Raw genomic sequence first — 12,572 nt, forward strand, 5'->3', positions numbered from 1 at the left:
GGTTGAGGGTGTCGGGTGAGTGGGGGTGGGTATCAGTAGAGCTCCAGTGGCCCCTGCTGGAAAGTTCATGTGTGTGAATATTGGGTGTGAACTGGGTCAAGGTGCAATGCGATAGCCCCCAAGGTCATGATACCCATGATGAGGGATGACCAGCACCTATGAAATCGCCACGCCAAGAGGAGAGGAGGGAAGGGGAGGGGAGGGGAGGGAAAATTGGAAATAAAGAGAAATCTTTAACCTCTCTGTTATGGGACAAATCAACCACTCATTTTGCTGCAATGACCACATCAGAAACAGAACAAATTAGACAGCAACTTTTTTCCCAGCAAGAAATCAATCAAAACCAAATACTCGTTTCTTTTTTTTTTTATTTTCCTCTATAAAATTTAGCTTTGAAAGAAGCTTTAAAATCCTCCAGAAAAAAAATGCCCCTTTCATTTTAGGTTCAATTGAGAAATGGTTTATATTTAATTCAATTGCCAGGGTTGCGTTTGGGAAACAACGTGATGTTGCTTCAGTTCCAAGGTCTCCATTTCCTTTAGTTTTTGCCGCTTGTTTTCTATAATATAGAAAAAGCTGTTGGTGCAAACACTGGGATTTTGCTTAAAGCTGCCGAATTGATCCAAGGCCTGGGTTCAAATTCATCCCAGGGAATGAAAGACACCTCTTCCTACTTGTCCTATAAGAGGTCAGTTTGGGCAGTCACAGCCCGGTGTTTGATGGGCACAGGACTGCCCCTAATTTGGCAATCTCACTTGGAGATTGCCATGTTGTACAGTAAAGGATGTTGTTGTGTCTGAGACATAATAGGGAAATTGTAGAGGAGCTTTACTCTACCTCTAAATTGTACTTTACATTGGGTGACCCCTATTGCTCAGCTAGTAGTATTCTCACCTCAGAGGCAGAAAGCTGTGGGCTCAAGTCCCCCTCCAGAGACCTGAGAACAAAATTAAGGCTGACGCTCCAAATGCATTACTGAGGGAGTGCTGAGGTGTCAACTGTTGGATGAGACATGAAGCTGAGGCCCTGTCTGCCCTCTAGATGAATGTAAAAGATCCCATGGCAGGGGTGTTATTCCCAGTGTCTGACCAACATTTGTCCTTCTATCGCTAAAAAAAAAGGTGGTCATTATCACATTTCTGTTTGTGGGAGCTTGCTGCATGCAAATTGGCTGTCATATTTCCCACATTAAACAGCGTCAAAGTACACTTCTAACGTACTTCATTGACTGCAAAGCACTTCAGAAGTCTTTCTTCCTAATCCATGCTGTACTGGGTCTGGGTGTGCTTGCTGTTGACGTGGGTGTGTGAAAGCAGTCTACTCCCTGGCACCCAAGACCCTGACCTCAACGAGCACAAAAACTCCACTATAGGAAAGCCCACTAACCCCACCCCATCCTTTCAGGGCTGATGCTGCGCCAAACGTCACACTCAGCATCCCTTGCTCGTTTAATTACTTCAACTAAAACTTTCAGACCAAAGCTGAACATCAGGTTTAGGAGTTAAATTAAGAAAATAAAACTTCTCAAATATGTGCCATATGGTTGAGCTAAAGACAGGATCTGTTTCAATTCCCCATGTTATGAATGAAGCAGTAATGTACTTCAGTGAAAATATCCTCTTTGCATGTTGGGCTAAATTCTAAAGCTCTCCTTCCCTCTCTACACTGTTGACTCCTTTGGTCCCTCTTTGGCCTTTTTGCAACTATACAACCACTTGATGACCCGTGCATTCCGTTCAATGACAGATATCCCCAATGAGACCTGCTCATGAGTTTCTTCTTCATAAAGGCCTTCGCCACCTCTGCTTCCGTGAGACAGTTCACTGCCATCACTCTCAGTCATGCTGAAGTTCTGAATCCTAGGTGAGATAGAGTCCGAGGCAGCAGGAGAGAGGTTCGCCAGCCCGAGATGCTCCGCTACAGCCGGCTCAAGCCCGCAGTAATTAAAAAATCTTTCTTCCTCCGACGAGGCGACCGAGTTACGCAGGAGAGTGTCCGAGTCTGAGCGTTGCAAAGTCCTGCTTCTCAAAGCCCCTCGGCCACTTGCTTCAGGCGGATCGCTTGGCAAGTTTTGCGTTCTGGTCATGGAAAGGTTTGGAGAAACTGAACCTGCGATTCCTTTGTGGGCGAAGAGATTGACGCAATGGTTCTCGACCTTTGTTGCTTCATCTTCACTGAGACGGCACATGTGCAACAGCGGGGAGCTGCCTTCAGAGAAGGATCTACTGTTCTCCTTCAGGATGATCTTTGGCAACTCCAGCGGGGTCACTTGTTTGTCCCTCATGGACCCCTGAAATAGGCGTCGGATGAAGTTGTAGCCTCTGGAGTTCTCGTTGCTCCCTGTCTTGCAGTCACGTTTCTGTCGGTAAATGATTAAGGAGTCAGGCCTCATGACTCTCTTGGAGGTGGTCCTCCTAGTGACCACCGAGTCATGGGATGGCTTGTCCACCAAGATGTTCCTGACATTGTTAAGCTGTTCCATATTGGCATTCTCTTTTCTGTCATTAAAGACCTGGCATGGACCTCTCGCCTCATCTGGTTTGACCCAATTTCGAGCAGAAGACTGTGGAGTCACACAAGGACTGACGATGGGCTCTAACTTGGTGTTCATCACTTTCTGGCTTTTAACGTACTTGAGCTTGTCTGCTTCAAGCCTCTCAACAGCACTCAGTGTCCGACCCTTATTGTCGCTTTCCATTTGCCTGCGTAGGTACTCCGGGCCTTTGTTCAGGAGCCTGAGAGGTGACGGGGAACCGACTGGAGTAACTGGTTTCATTCTCCTCACTTCACTAGTGGTTCAGGACAATAAGACAAGTCCAGAGCTGAACCAGCAGCAGCATTCAGACCAACTCTCCCATATCCAAGCCACTGAAACCGGGTCACTGAAAGCCTTATAGTTTTGTTTTGGTGGGGTTTGAGAACGCAGACTCCTCAATGATTTCTTTATTGCAGAAAACAGCAAGAAACAGGATAAAACGCTTTCAGCATGCTTCTATTAAGGCACTCCACTCTTAACTGGAACGCTTCACCGAACTTTCCTCTCAGCTTCGTGCATCCTCCTGAAAAATAAATCAAAGTATGCCATGCGTCAGTTCAAAGCCTCTGGACTTGATCCTAAAAGCTATTTTGTCTCTCAGTGCTGACAGATCCAATGCACCAGCAACAGCAGTACTGAGCTGACACTGAGGGTCAGCTGGCTTAGCTTAAAGGCAGCCAGTTCTCACAATGCACCAGGGAGAGACAGTCTCCAAGCAAGAGGCACACTGCAAAACCCAGTGAAATGAATCCTGTGCAGCCAACAGAAACAACATGCATTTATATGACGCCTTTCATGACCTCAAGACCATTTCACAAGTGCAGTCGCTGTTATGATGCAGGGAAGTGTAGCAGCCAAACAGCAATATCCCACAATGTGAGAATGATCAGGTGAATTATCTTTAGCTCAACCGAGGGAGAAATGTTGATCCGGACACCTGTAAGAACTACCCCACTTAGTGCCATGGGATTTTTTTAGGTCTGCCTGAGAGGGCAGTTTAGCATCTTAGCCAAACGATGACACTTCAGACAATGCAGCGCCTCCATCAATTCTGCACCAGTGTATCAGCCTAGATTCTGTGCTCAAATCTCTGGAGTAGAACTTGAACCTTCACAACCTTCTGACCCAGAGGCAAGAGTGCTAACCCCTGAACCATAGCCAACATTCCTTAACATACACTGAGAAAAGGTAAAAAAACTAGTCATCAAGAAATGTCATGCTATTATTTCAGTGCGGCACAGAGTCACATTTAATCAATTTGCCATATTTGTAGATAGGACAGGGAGCTTTGCATGTGTCTGACAACTTTTATCATATTGTTTAGAAATGGCTCAGTGTTTGAATTGCAATTATTTTGAGGTGGGCTGACCATTAAATAGGCAGTTGGGCAATGCAGCTGTCCCTCAGCACTGCACTGAAGTGTCACAGTCTATTCAATAAAGCAGATTTATCTCATTGCTGTTTGTGGGAGCTTGCTGTGTGCAAACTGGCTGCCACGTTTCCTACATTACAGTCCCCAAAGCGTCAGTGTGGACCAAAGATGGGCCAAATGGCCTTCACCTTTGCTGAATGAGTCCAGCAACTGGCTGAAAGTGTGAGCTGATAACAGCGGGACAAAGGCAATGGGTCCTGAATGAACATTGGTACCAACAGACTATTTCCGATGAGAGTTAAGGATTGAGAAAGCAACCGAGGAACAACAGTGAAGAAAATAGGGTGAACTAGAGTCAAGTCAGATACAGAAAGAGAAATAAAGAGAAGGAAAGAAAGATTGGATTAATAGACAGATGTAGGGAGACAGGAAAATGTAAGAAAAAGAATTATATTTGAAATTTAAAGAAAAAACCCTAAGAACAATATACTACCTGCCAGAAGGAAACTTTAGTTTCAATTGTTTCTTTCCGAGCCGGAGAGGTTGAATGACATATCAGGAATATAAATGTTATCATTAAAAGTATTCTTAGGCCATTAAATACCAGCCCTAACCTTCTGTGTGGGTTTAATGAATAATTGATTTTAAATGCAGCAATATCTTGAAACTCATTGTGGGGAAGTGATGTTGAGGGTGAGTGGTCATTTTCAAGATGTTAATGGTCAAATGATGCAAATTGTCCTACAACTTGTGGCAATTTGTAACTCACAGGGTATCTCATCCTTGTCATAAGTTTCTGGATGATTTACACATTAGTAACAGTGAGCGCCATTAACCATACGGTTATGTTCTTAGCAAATTTTGGCCAAATGATTATGAAAGCAATGCACTGGCTATAAGGCATTTTGGGACACCCTGAGGTGGTGAAACATTTTATATAAATGCAAGCCTTGTCAGTGGTTGGATGGAATTCTTTAAGCCCGCCTTCAAGTTCAGTTAGCAGACACTCTTCAACAATGTGAGTCATGTGAGTCATTGTTTGGACTGCACCACACCTGCAGTCTTGACAGCAATGATGTCCTGCTTACCCTCCTTCTGCATTGAGGGAAATGCTGGGAACTGTCAGGACTGTGCACTGCTGAGAGACAAAGCGATTCTCGGACATAAATGTAAGTCCCCTTCGTGAGACTGCCACTCAATGAAGAACAGCTAACTCGAGCTCATCCAAAACTGTACTGCTCATATCCAAACCCTCACCAAGCCCATTCACTCAGTCACCCCCTTGCTAACCTAGATTGGCTTGCTGTCTGTCAATGCCCCAATTTTAAAAATCTCATCCTTGTTTGCAAATCCCTTCCGTAACCTCACCCCTCTCTATTTCTCTAACCTCCTCCAGTCCTACAACGCTCCACCACACAACACTGATGACACTAAAGCTCTGGATCAAATTCCCTTCTATGCCACTTCCATTTTGCTCTCATCTGCTTCCGAAAAACGCTTCTGTTTTGGCTGTGTCTTTCAGCCTGACGTTTAAACTTATCTTCTATGTTTCCTGCTCAGAATCTCTCCTTTTCCTGTCCTGTTAAATGGTTCTGAAACGTTTCCCTTTCAGTAGGGATCGGTTTAAAACAACACACCACAGTGAAACAGTTTAGAGAGTATGAACCACAGGCTTTAAGACCACAACCACTTTCAAATCTATCCCAAATCCCATCACGAGTGCTATCTTTGTATTTTCTCTTGCTTTTTATAGTGACTGACATAATACAGCTGCAGCATAATTTTTTTGTACTCCACCCTCCCATGTGGGAAAAAACATAGTTAGAAAATGAGAACAAAGATCAAAGCAGAGGATGACTTTAATTAGAGTCTTGATGCTTTACATAGAATTACATTGCATAAGCAGTACAGAAACAGGTCATTCAGCCCAATTGGTCTATGCTCTATACAAATATCCTCCCACCCTATTTCTTCATCTCGGGCACAGAAGGTTTAGGGAAGATTTTATAGGGCTACAACAAAAACGTGAAGAGTATAGAGTAAATAAGGAGAAACTGTTTTGACTGGCAGAAGGGTCAGTAAACAGAGGGCACAGATTTAAGGTAATTAGGAAAAGAATCAGTAGCAATGGGAGGTTAAAAAAAATTATGCCTCAACTTCTTACAATTGATACAAATGACCAGTACGAAGGGACAGAAGGTATAATTGCTAAATTTGCTGATCACACAAAGATAGGTAGGAAAGTAAGTTGTGAGGAGGATGTAAGGAGGCTACAAAGTGACATAGACAGGTTAAGTGAGTGGGCAAAGACCTGGCAGATGGAGTATTATAAAGTGGGCAAATGTGAAATTGTCCATTTTGGCAGGTAGAGTAAAAAAGAAGCATATTATCTAAATGGCAAGAGGTTGCAGAGCTCTGAGATTCAGAGGGATCTGGATGGCCTAAGGCATGAATCACAAAAGGCCATTATACAGGTACAGCAAGTAATTAGGAAAGCTATTAGAATGTTATCGTTTATTGGGAGGGGAATTGAATACAGAAGTAGGGAGGTTATGCTTCAGTTGTACAAGGCACTGAAGAGACTACATCTGGAGTACTGTGTATAGTATTGATCTCCTTATTTAAGGAAAGATGTAAATGCGTTATAAGCAGTTCAGAGAAGGTTTACTAAGCTAAAAACAGGAATGGGTGGGTTGCTTTATGAGGAAAGGGTGGACAGATTAGGCTTCTATCTACTGGAATTTAAAGGAGTAAGAGGTGACTTGATCGAAACCTTTGAGAATCTGAGGTCTTAACAGAGTGGATGTGGAGAGGATGTTTCCTCTTTTGGGAGAATCTAGAACTAGGAGTCACTTTAAAAACAAGGGTCGCTCATTTAAGGCGCAGATGAGGAGAAATTTTTTCTCTCAGTGATTTGTGAGTCTTTGGAACTCTCTTCCCCAAAAGACAGTGGAAGCAGGTTCTTTGAATAATCTTAAAGCAGAGCTAGATAGATTCTCGATAAACAAGGGAGGTAAAAGGTTATCGGGGGTAGGCAGGAGGTTACAATCAGATCAGCCATGATCTTACTGAATGCCGGAGCAGGCTTGAAGTGGCCTACTCCTGCTCCTAGTTCATAAGTATGTCCATATTGCACTGCCTGAAAGGGTGGTAGATGCAGACACAGTAATAACTTTAAAAAGAGAATAGGATAAATACTCAAAAGGGGAAAAAGTTGCAGGGCTACGGGGAAAACAGTACAGAAGTCGGACTGTTTGGAGAACGCCTTCAAAGAGTTGACACAGGAATGATGGGCCGAATGTCCTCCTTCTGTGTTGTATAATTCTATGATTCCAAAACACCTACTCCTTCATTAGGCAGAGTGGTGGAGAGAAAAGGGAAGGAAGGCAAAGATAGGGAATCATAAAATCAGACTGCACAGTACAAGATCTTTCAGCCCACGGTACCCGGACCGGGATAGAATGTTCCAATGGAATGTCAGTCTACACTATGGTTTCAAGTCTCCAGAAGGGGTTGGAACGGACAACTTTCTGGCTCTCAGGGGAGAACGCTAACAACTGAGCCAAGCCTCCATTATTCCAGGACAATCTGGTTTTATTTCATGTTTTTCTCAATTCCAGTATGCTAAATGTTCAGTATGGTGGGTATTCAGATCGAAACCCTAGACAATCTGGTGGAAAGAATCTGTGAAATGCCTTTGTCAGAGGTGCCATCTTTCAGATGAGACGCCCTCCCAGGTGGACATGAAAGATCTCATGGCCAATATTTCGAAGCTGTTCTCCCTGGTGCTCTGGGTCAATATTTATTCCTCAAACTGGATCTCCTGATCATTATCATATTGCCGTTAGTGTGCAAATTGATTGCTTGTATTACAACAGTGACTGCATTTCAAAAATAACTAAAGGAAAGTACTCGGGACGTCCTGAGGTCACGAAAAGTGCTATATAAATGCAAGTTCTTTGTGTTTTCTTCCTTCCATGGGAAACCTTAGCTAAAGGACAAACAAGCTGCTCTTTCATCCAAAGATACAACTGAAGCTTTTCATGTTTGCAGCAGGAAAATACCACATGTCAAACTTTCATTTTCATCGGAGGAGAAAGGGGAATGAAAAGGAGGGAACTGGATCACTTTTGGCCATCAATTCATGACAGTAGCAAAATCTGGAATACTCATTCACGTTTCTTAAAACAGGTTCCTTGTTTTTGAAAGGCATGTACTCTATTAACATCAATGTATGCTTTACAAAACAAACACATGTCACACGACTCCCTCTAAATTTGAGAAGACGGCCCACTACCACCTTATCAGGGCAACCAGGGATGGACAATGAACGCCAGACTTTAAGTGATGCCCTCGTCCCAAGGGCAAATAAAGGTCACACTGTATGCATGATGCCATTGTCTGGTCCATAATGTCTAACTGCCCTTAGTACTGCAGGTCTAATTTTGAAGTACCTCTGGGGATGCATTGCAAACCAGAAAAATCCCTGCTTTTGCTTCTGTGCTGAGTTGGGTTGCCAACCCTCCAGGAGTGGCCTGGGGCCTCCAGGAGTTGAAGATTAATCTCCAGGGCACTGCTGTGTGCAACTCTGGAGAAAATACAACGGGACATTAAAAAAGACTGCTTTTTAACAAATTTCTTTGAACATTTCTCTTTGCAAGTTATACAAATATTGAAGATGGGAGAAAAGGCTGTTTGGCTGACCATCAAGCATCATCCTATTGGGTAATGAGTCTTTTTGCTTTCCAATTAGTGTATGAAGGCAGTCCGCCACAAGGATGGATATGTTGGCTGGAGCATGGGGGCAAGTCATGTGATGAAACCTCCAGGAATACATTTAATCACAGCTGGCAACACTAGTGTTGAGGTAGCTTATCTCGCCAGAGGTGGGATGTTGCAAAGCATATCAGTAATGCTGAACTAGGGAGAAGAAAGAAAATCAGTAAGGGTACTTAGCTGCTGTTTGTTATCATTGGGACACTCACACATGTAGACATTGGGGCGGTGGGGGGGGGGGGGGGGATGCGGGGAAGGTTAGAACCAGTTTCAGCTGTGTGCCCCCCCTCCCCCCACACCCCACACCATTAGATATGCAGTGTATAGGCTCGTACACAAGGAATGGCAGCTGAGGTAAAGTAATCGATGTGCCCAATGCCCAAACCCCAGAGTCAGCATCTTCTGGAAAAAATGGGCAAAATAATAAGCAAGCCTGTTTTCCAATTCAGAATACAGTACACGTTACAGAGTGTTCCACAGAATAAGATCTCAGGGGTCAAGATGACTTTGATAAAGCAACTTGTGTGGTTTGACATCACCTCAGCCTCTTGATGCATCACTGACTTGCAGCTCACAACAGGTTTGGTGTTTTCCTGCACTCTCAAGCCCTTACTGTAATGAAAAGGCAGCATTGACACATGATAGTACAGAGAACAGTGCCTTGGCAATTGAGATTATGTTACAAAAAGTCAATCACAATTGAAAGGCTTTTTGCACCCAAGAAAACACAACAAAGGATTGAAAATTACAAGAATGTGGGTGTCTCACTATCCTAAAAGCCCCTTTGATCGATGAACATTCATTTCATAGAGTCAATGCAGCACAGAAGGAGGCCATTCTGCCCATTGAGTCCATGCTGGCTCTTTTGGAGCAATCCAGTCAGCCCCATTTCCCTGCTCTATCCCTGTAGACCTGCAAGTTTTTTTTTCCCTCAAGTCCCTATCTTTTTGAAATCATTAATCGTTTCTGCTTTCGCCACCCTCGTTGGTAACGAATTCCATGTCATTGGACACACTGCGTAAAAAAAAATTATTTTTCACATCCCCCTGCATCTCTTGCCTTAAATCTGTGTCCACGAGTCCTTGTATCATCAGTCAATAGGATCAGGTTTTCTTTACCTAGCTTATTTGTATTGTTCGTAATCTTGTACATCTCAGATCTCCCCTCAAGCTCCAGCTCCAACCCCAATTTCTTCAACCTAGCTTTGGAGCCAAGTTCCCCATATCCTTGGTAAATCTCCTCTGCACCGTGTCAAGGACCCTCACATCCCTAAATGTGGATTCACTTTGGCCTGAGAAATTGAAACCAACTGTAGTCTGTACCGCGATCGGATAAAATTGATTTATTTTCTCTCTATATGGAGGAACTGAGAGCATAGCCCATTCTAGAACTTCAAAACTCAAAAGTATACATTGGATATTTTGAACAAAAAAGAATCAGTTGGACCCTCCACATCAGTGAGCGTGCTATTTGGACAAAAAGGGTCTCAAAGCCAGGTAGAGTTTCTCTTTACCCATCATCAATACATTTCCCTGCCAGCAGGAGTTATTGGAAACCTATCTGCAGTGACTGATCTTTCTCTTCCCTAGGCCAGGGGTCCGGAGAGCAATTCCAGATCAATTAGCTTACCACTGTCCATGGATTGTACCTGATTTCCCCTGTTCTGCATAATTAAATGCTCCCCGTGCTTCCTCCAAAATCAAGCCCCTTCAATTTAAACAAAAACACAGGTAAGAAGGTAAGGAAGACGATAACACCCTTTTATAATGGTAATAGAACTATCTCTTTTGAACTGTTTCTGAGTTTGAAATTCTGCCACCTTGTCCTTTTCATTCTGAACTCTGCTGCCTGCACCCTAATGCACATCAAGTTCCATTCACTCATGACCCACTGTGCTCGCTGACCTACATTGGCTCCCGGTCCAACAAGGCTTCGATTTTAAAATTCTCAGCCTTAACTTCAAATCCCTCCATAACTTTGCCCCTCCCTATTATTTCTCCAACCATACAGCTCTCCAAAATCACTGTGCTCTTCCAGTCCTGGCCTCTCACACATCCCAGATTCTCATCACTCTAACATTAAACATGTCTTCAGCTGCCGAGACTCTAAACTCTGGAGTTCCCTCCCTAAATCGTTCCGCCTCTCTACCTCGCTCTCCTCTCCCTAAAACCTACCTTTCTGACCAAGCTTCTGAAGCCTTGTCCTAATATCTCCTTATGTGGCTCAAGCTCAAGGTATGTCTGATTAGTCCCACGCCATGGGATTGTTTACTATATAAATACAAATTGTTGAACTGCATATCTAGGTCACTAAGAGCTGTGTGTCACAAAGGATCATTTAAATTAATAGGATTTTCTGGTACAGATGGTCTACAATTGGTTGTCATTTCGTGAATATTTAAATGTTCGTGGTGTTTGCAATAGTAATCAGCTATTCATCAGCTCCAACTCTTTGACCTCAGTTTCATTGGCTGAAGACCACGGAAACGTGTAAAGATTTTCAATCACCTTTTCAATGGCCTTTCATCCATGTTGCCAAATGGCCAGAGAATAATCAGACTTGGTGACCCCATGTGACCAAAGGATTCAGGACAGGGAGATTCATTGACCCCAGCTGTTCACTGCCTTTTATAGCCCCCAATAAAAACTGTTTGAAATTGCACCTCAATTAGGTCCTTAGGTGTATTTCAAGTTCCGATTTACGATAGGCCCTCAAACTCTGGGTTCCAAGGATTAAAGACTGCAATTTGTGAACAAACAAAGAGACTTGCACGAAAAATCTCAAAAAGGGAAGCTCGTAAAGAATGGTAACTTTGCAAAGATGATTTAAGGTAAGAGTTATTTGTACAGAGGCGGAAACACTATAAATATGTTGAAGTAGACAAAGCCAAAACAAATAATGTGTTAAGGTGAAACAAAAATAAAAATACCTGGAAAAGCTCAGCAGGTCTGGCAGCATCTGCGGAGAGGAACACAGTTAACGTTTCGAGTCCGTATGACTCTTCAACAGAACTAAGTAAAAATAGTTCTGTTGAGTCATACGGACTTGAAACGTTAACTGTGTTCCTCTCCGCAGTTGCTGCCAGACCTGCTGAGTTTTTCCAGGTATTTTTATTTTTGTTTTGGATTTCCAGCATCCGCAGTTTTTTGCTTTTATATCAATGTGTTAAGGTACATGTGCTTCATTCTGGGTCTTGGCCCTTCACCTAGTTGTACAATCAAGCAGCCATTGGATAATTTCATTACCATATTTGCCACTCCGCCAGGGTTACCAACTCAACTTGGAGGTATTCCAGGTGATTTCATCACATGTCATTCCGCCTCCCACCCCACACTCACACCACTGGTCGCTTGGCACGTCCATTCTCGCGGTGCCCTGCTTCCCACAGCCAATCGGCAAATGAACAGATTCTTACCCAATTGGATGGTTCTTGGCTGTTGGGCAAACAGCCTTTTTCCATATCTCCAAAATATTTATAAGTCTTACAAGAAAATGAAAAGCATTTTTTTAAATGCCTTAAACAATTTTGATTGTAGCAGTGCTCCACCAACTCTGGTCTCTTGCATAGCCTCACTCCATTCACCTCATAACTGGCGGCTCTGCTTTCAGCTGCTAAGGGCATAAGCTCTAGAACTCCATTCTAAAACTTTGTCTTTTTCTCCTCCTTTAGAACATATCACATTGGCCAAGCTTTTAGTCACCCGTCCTAATAAGTCTTTATGTGGCTTGATGTCAGGTTTCATTTGACAACACTCCTGTGAAGCACCTTGTGTTGTTTTACAATGTTAAAAGGTTCTGCATAAATGCAAGTCGTTTTATACTGAAGCCATAATCCATATAATTTGCTGTCCATTTTCTCTTCTTCAAGACTTTACCCAAATGGTTGCT

At 43.3% G+C, this 12,572-nt stretch overlaps 1 protein-coding gene across 3 annotated transcripts in view; it reads right to left on the bottom strand.

The window, feature by feature from the left end:
* Positions 1-356: 356 nt before the first annotated feature.
* fam110d (family with sequence similarity 110 member D) overlaps positions 357-12,572 on the bottom strand; it is a 51,393-nt gene continuing 39,177 nt past the window's right edge. For all 3 annotated transcript variants that reach the window (XM_078567172.1, XM_078567174.1, XM_078567175.1), the window contains one exon: positions 357-3,059. In XM_078567172.1, the coding sequence (XP_078423298.1) occupies positions 1,661-2,776 (1,116 nt within the window). In that variant the 5' untranslated portion in view covers positions 2,777-3,059 and the 3' untranslated portion in view covers positions 357-1,660. The remainder of the gene's footprint in view (positions 3,060-12,572) is intronic.

The sequence above is a fragment of the Cetorhinus maximus genome, chromosome 21 (genome assembly GCF_964194155.1).
Source record: "Cetorhinus maximus chromosome 21, sCetMax3.hap1.1, whole genome shotgun sequence".
NCBI classification, from domain to species: Eukaryota; Metazoa; Chordata; class Chondrichthyes; order Lamniformes; family Cetorhinidae; genus Cetorhinus; species Cetorhinus maximus.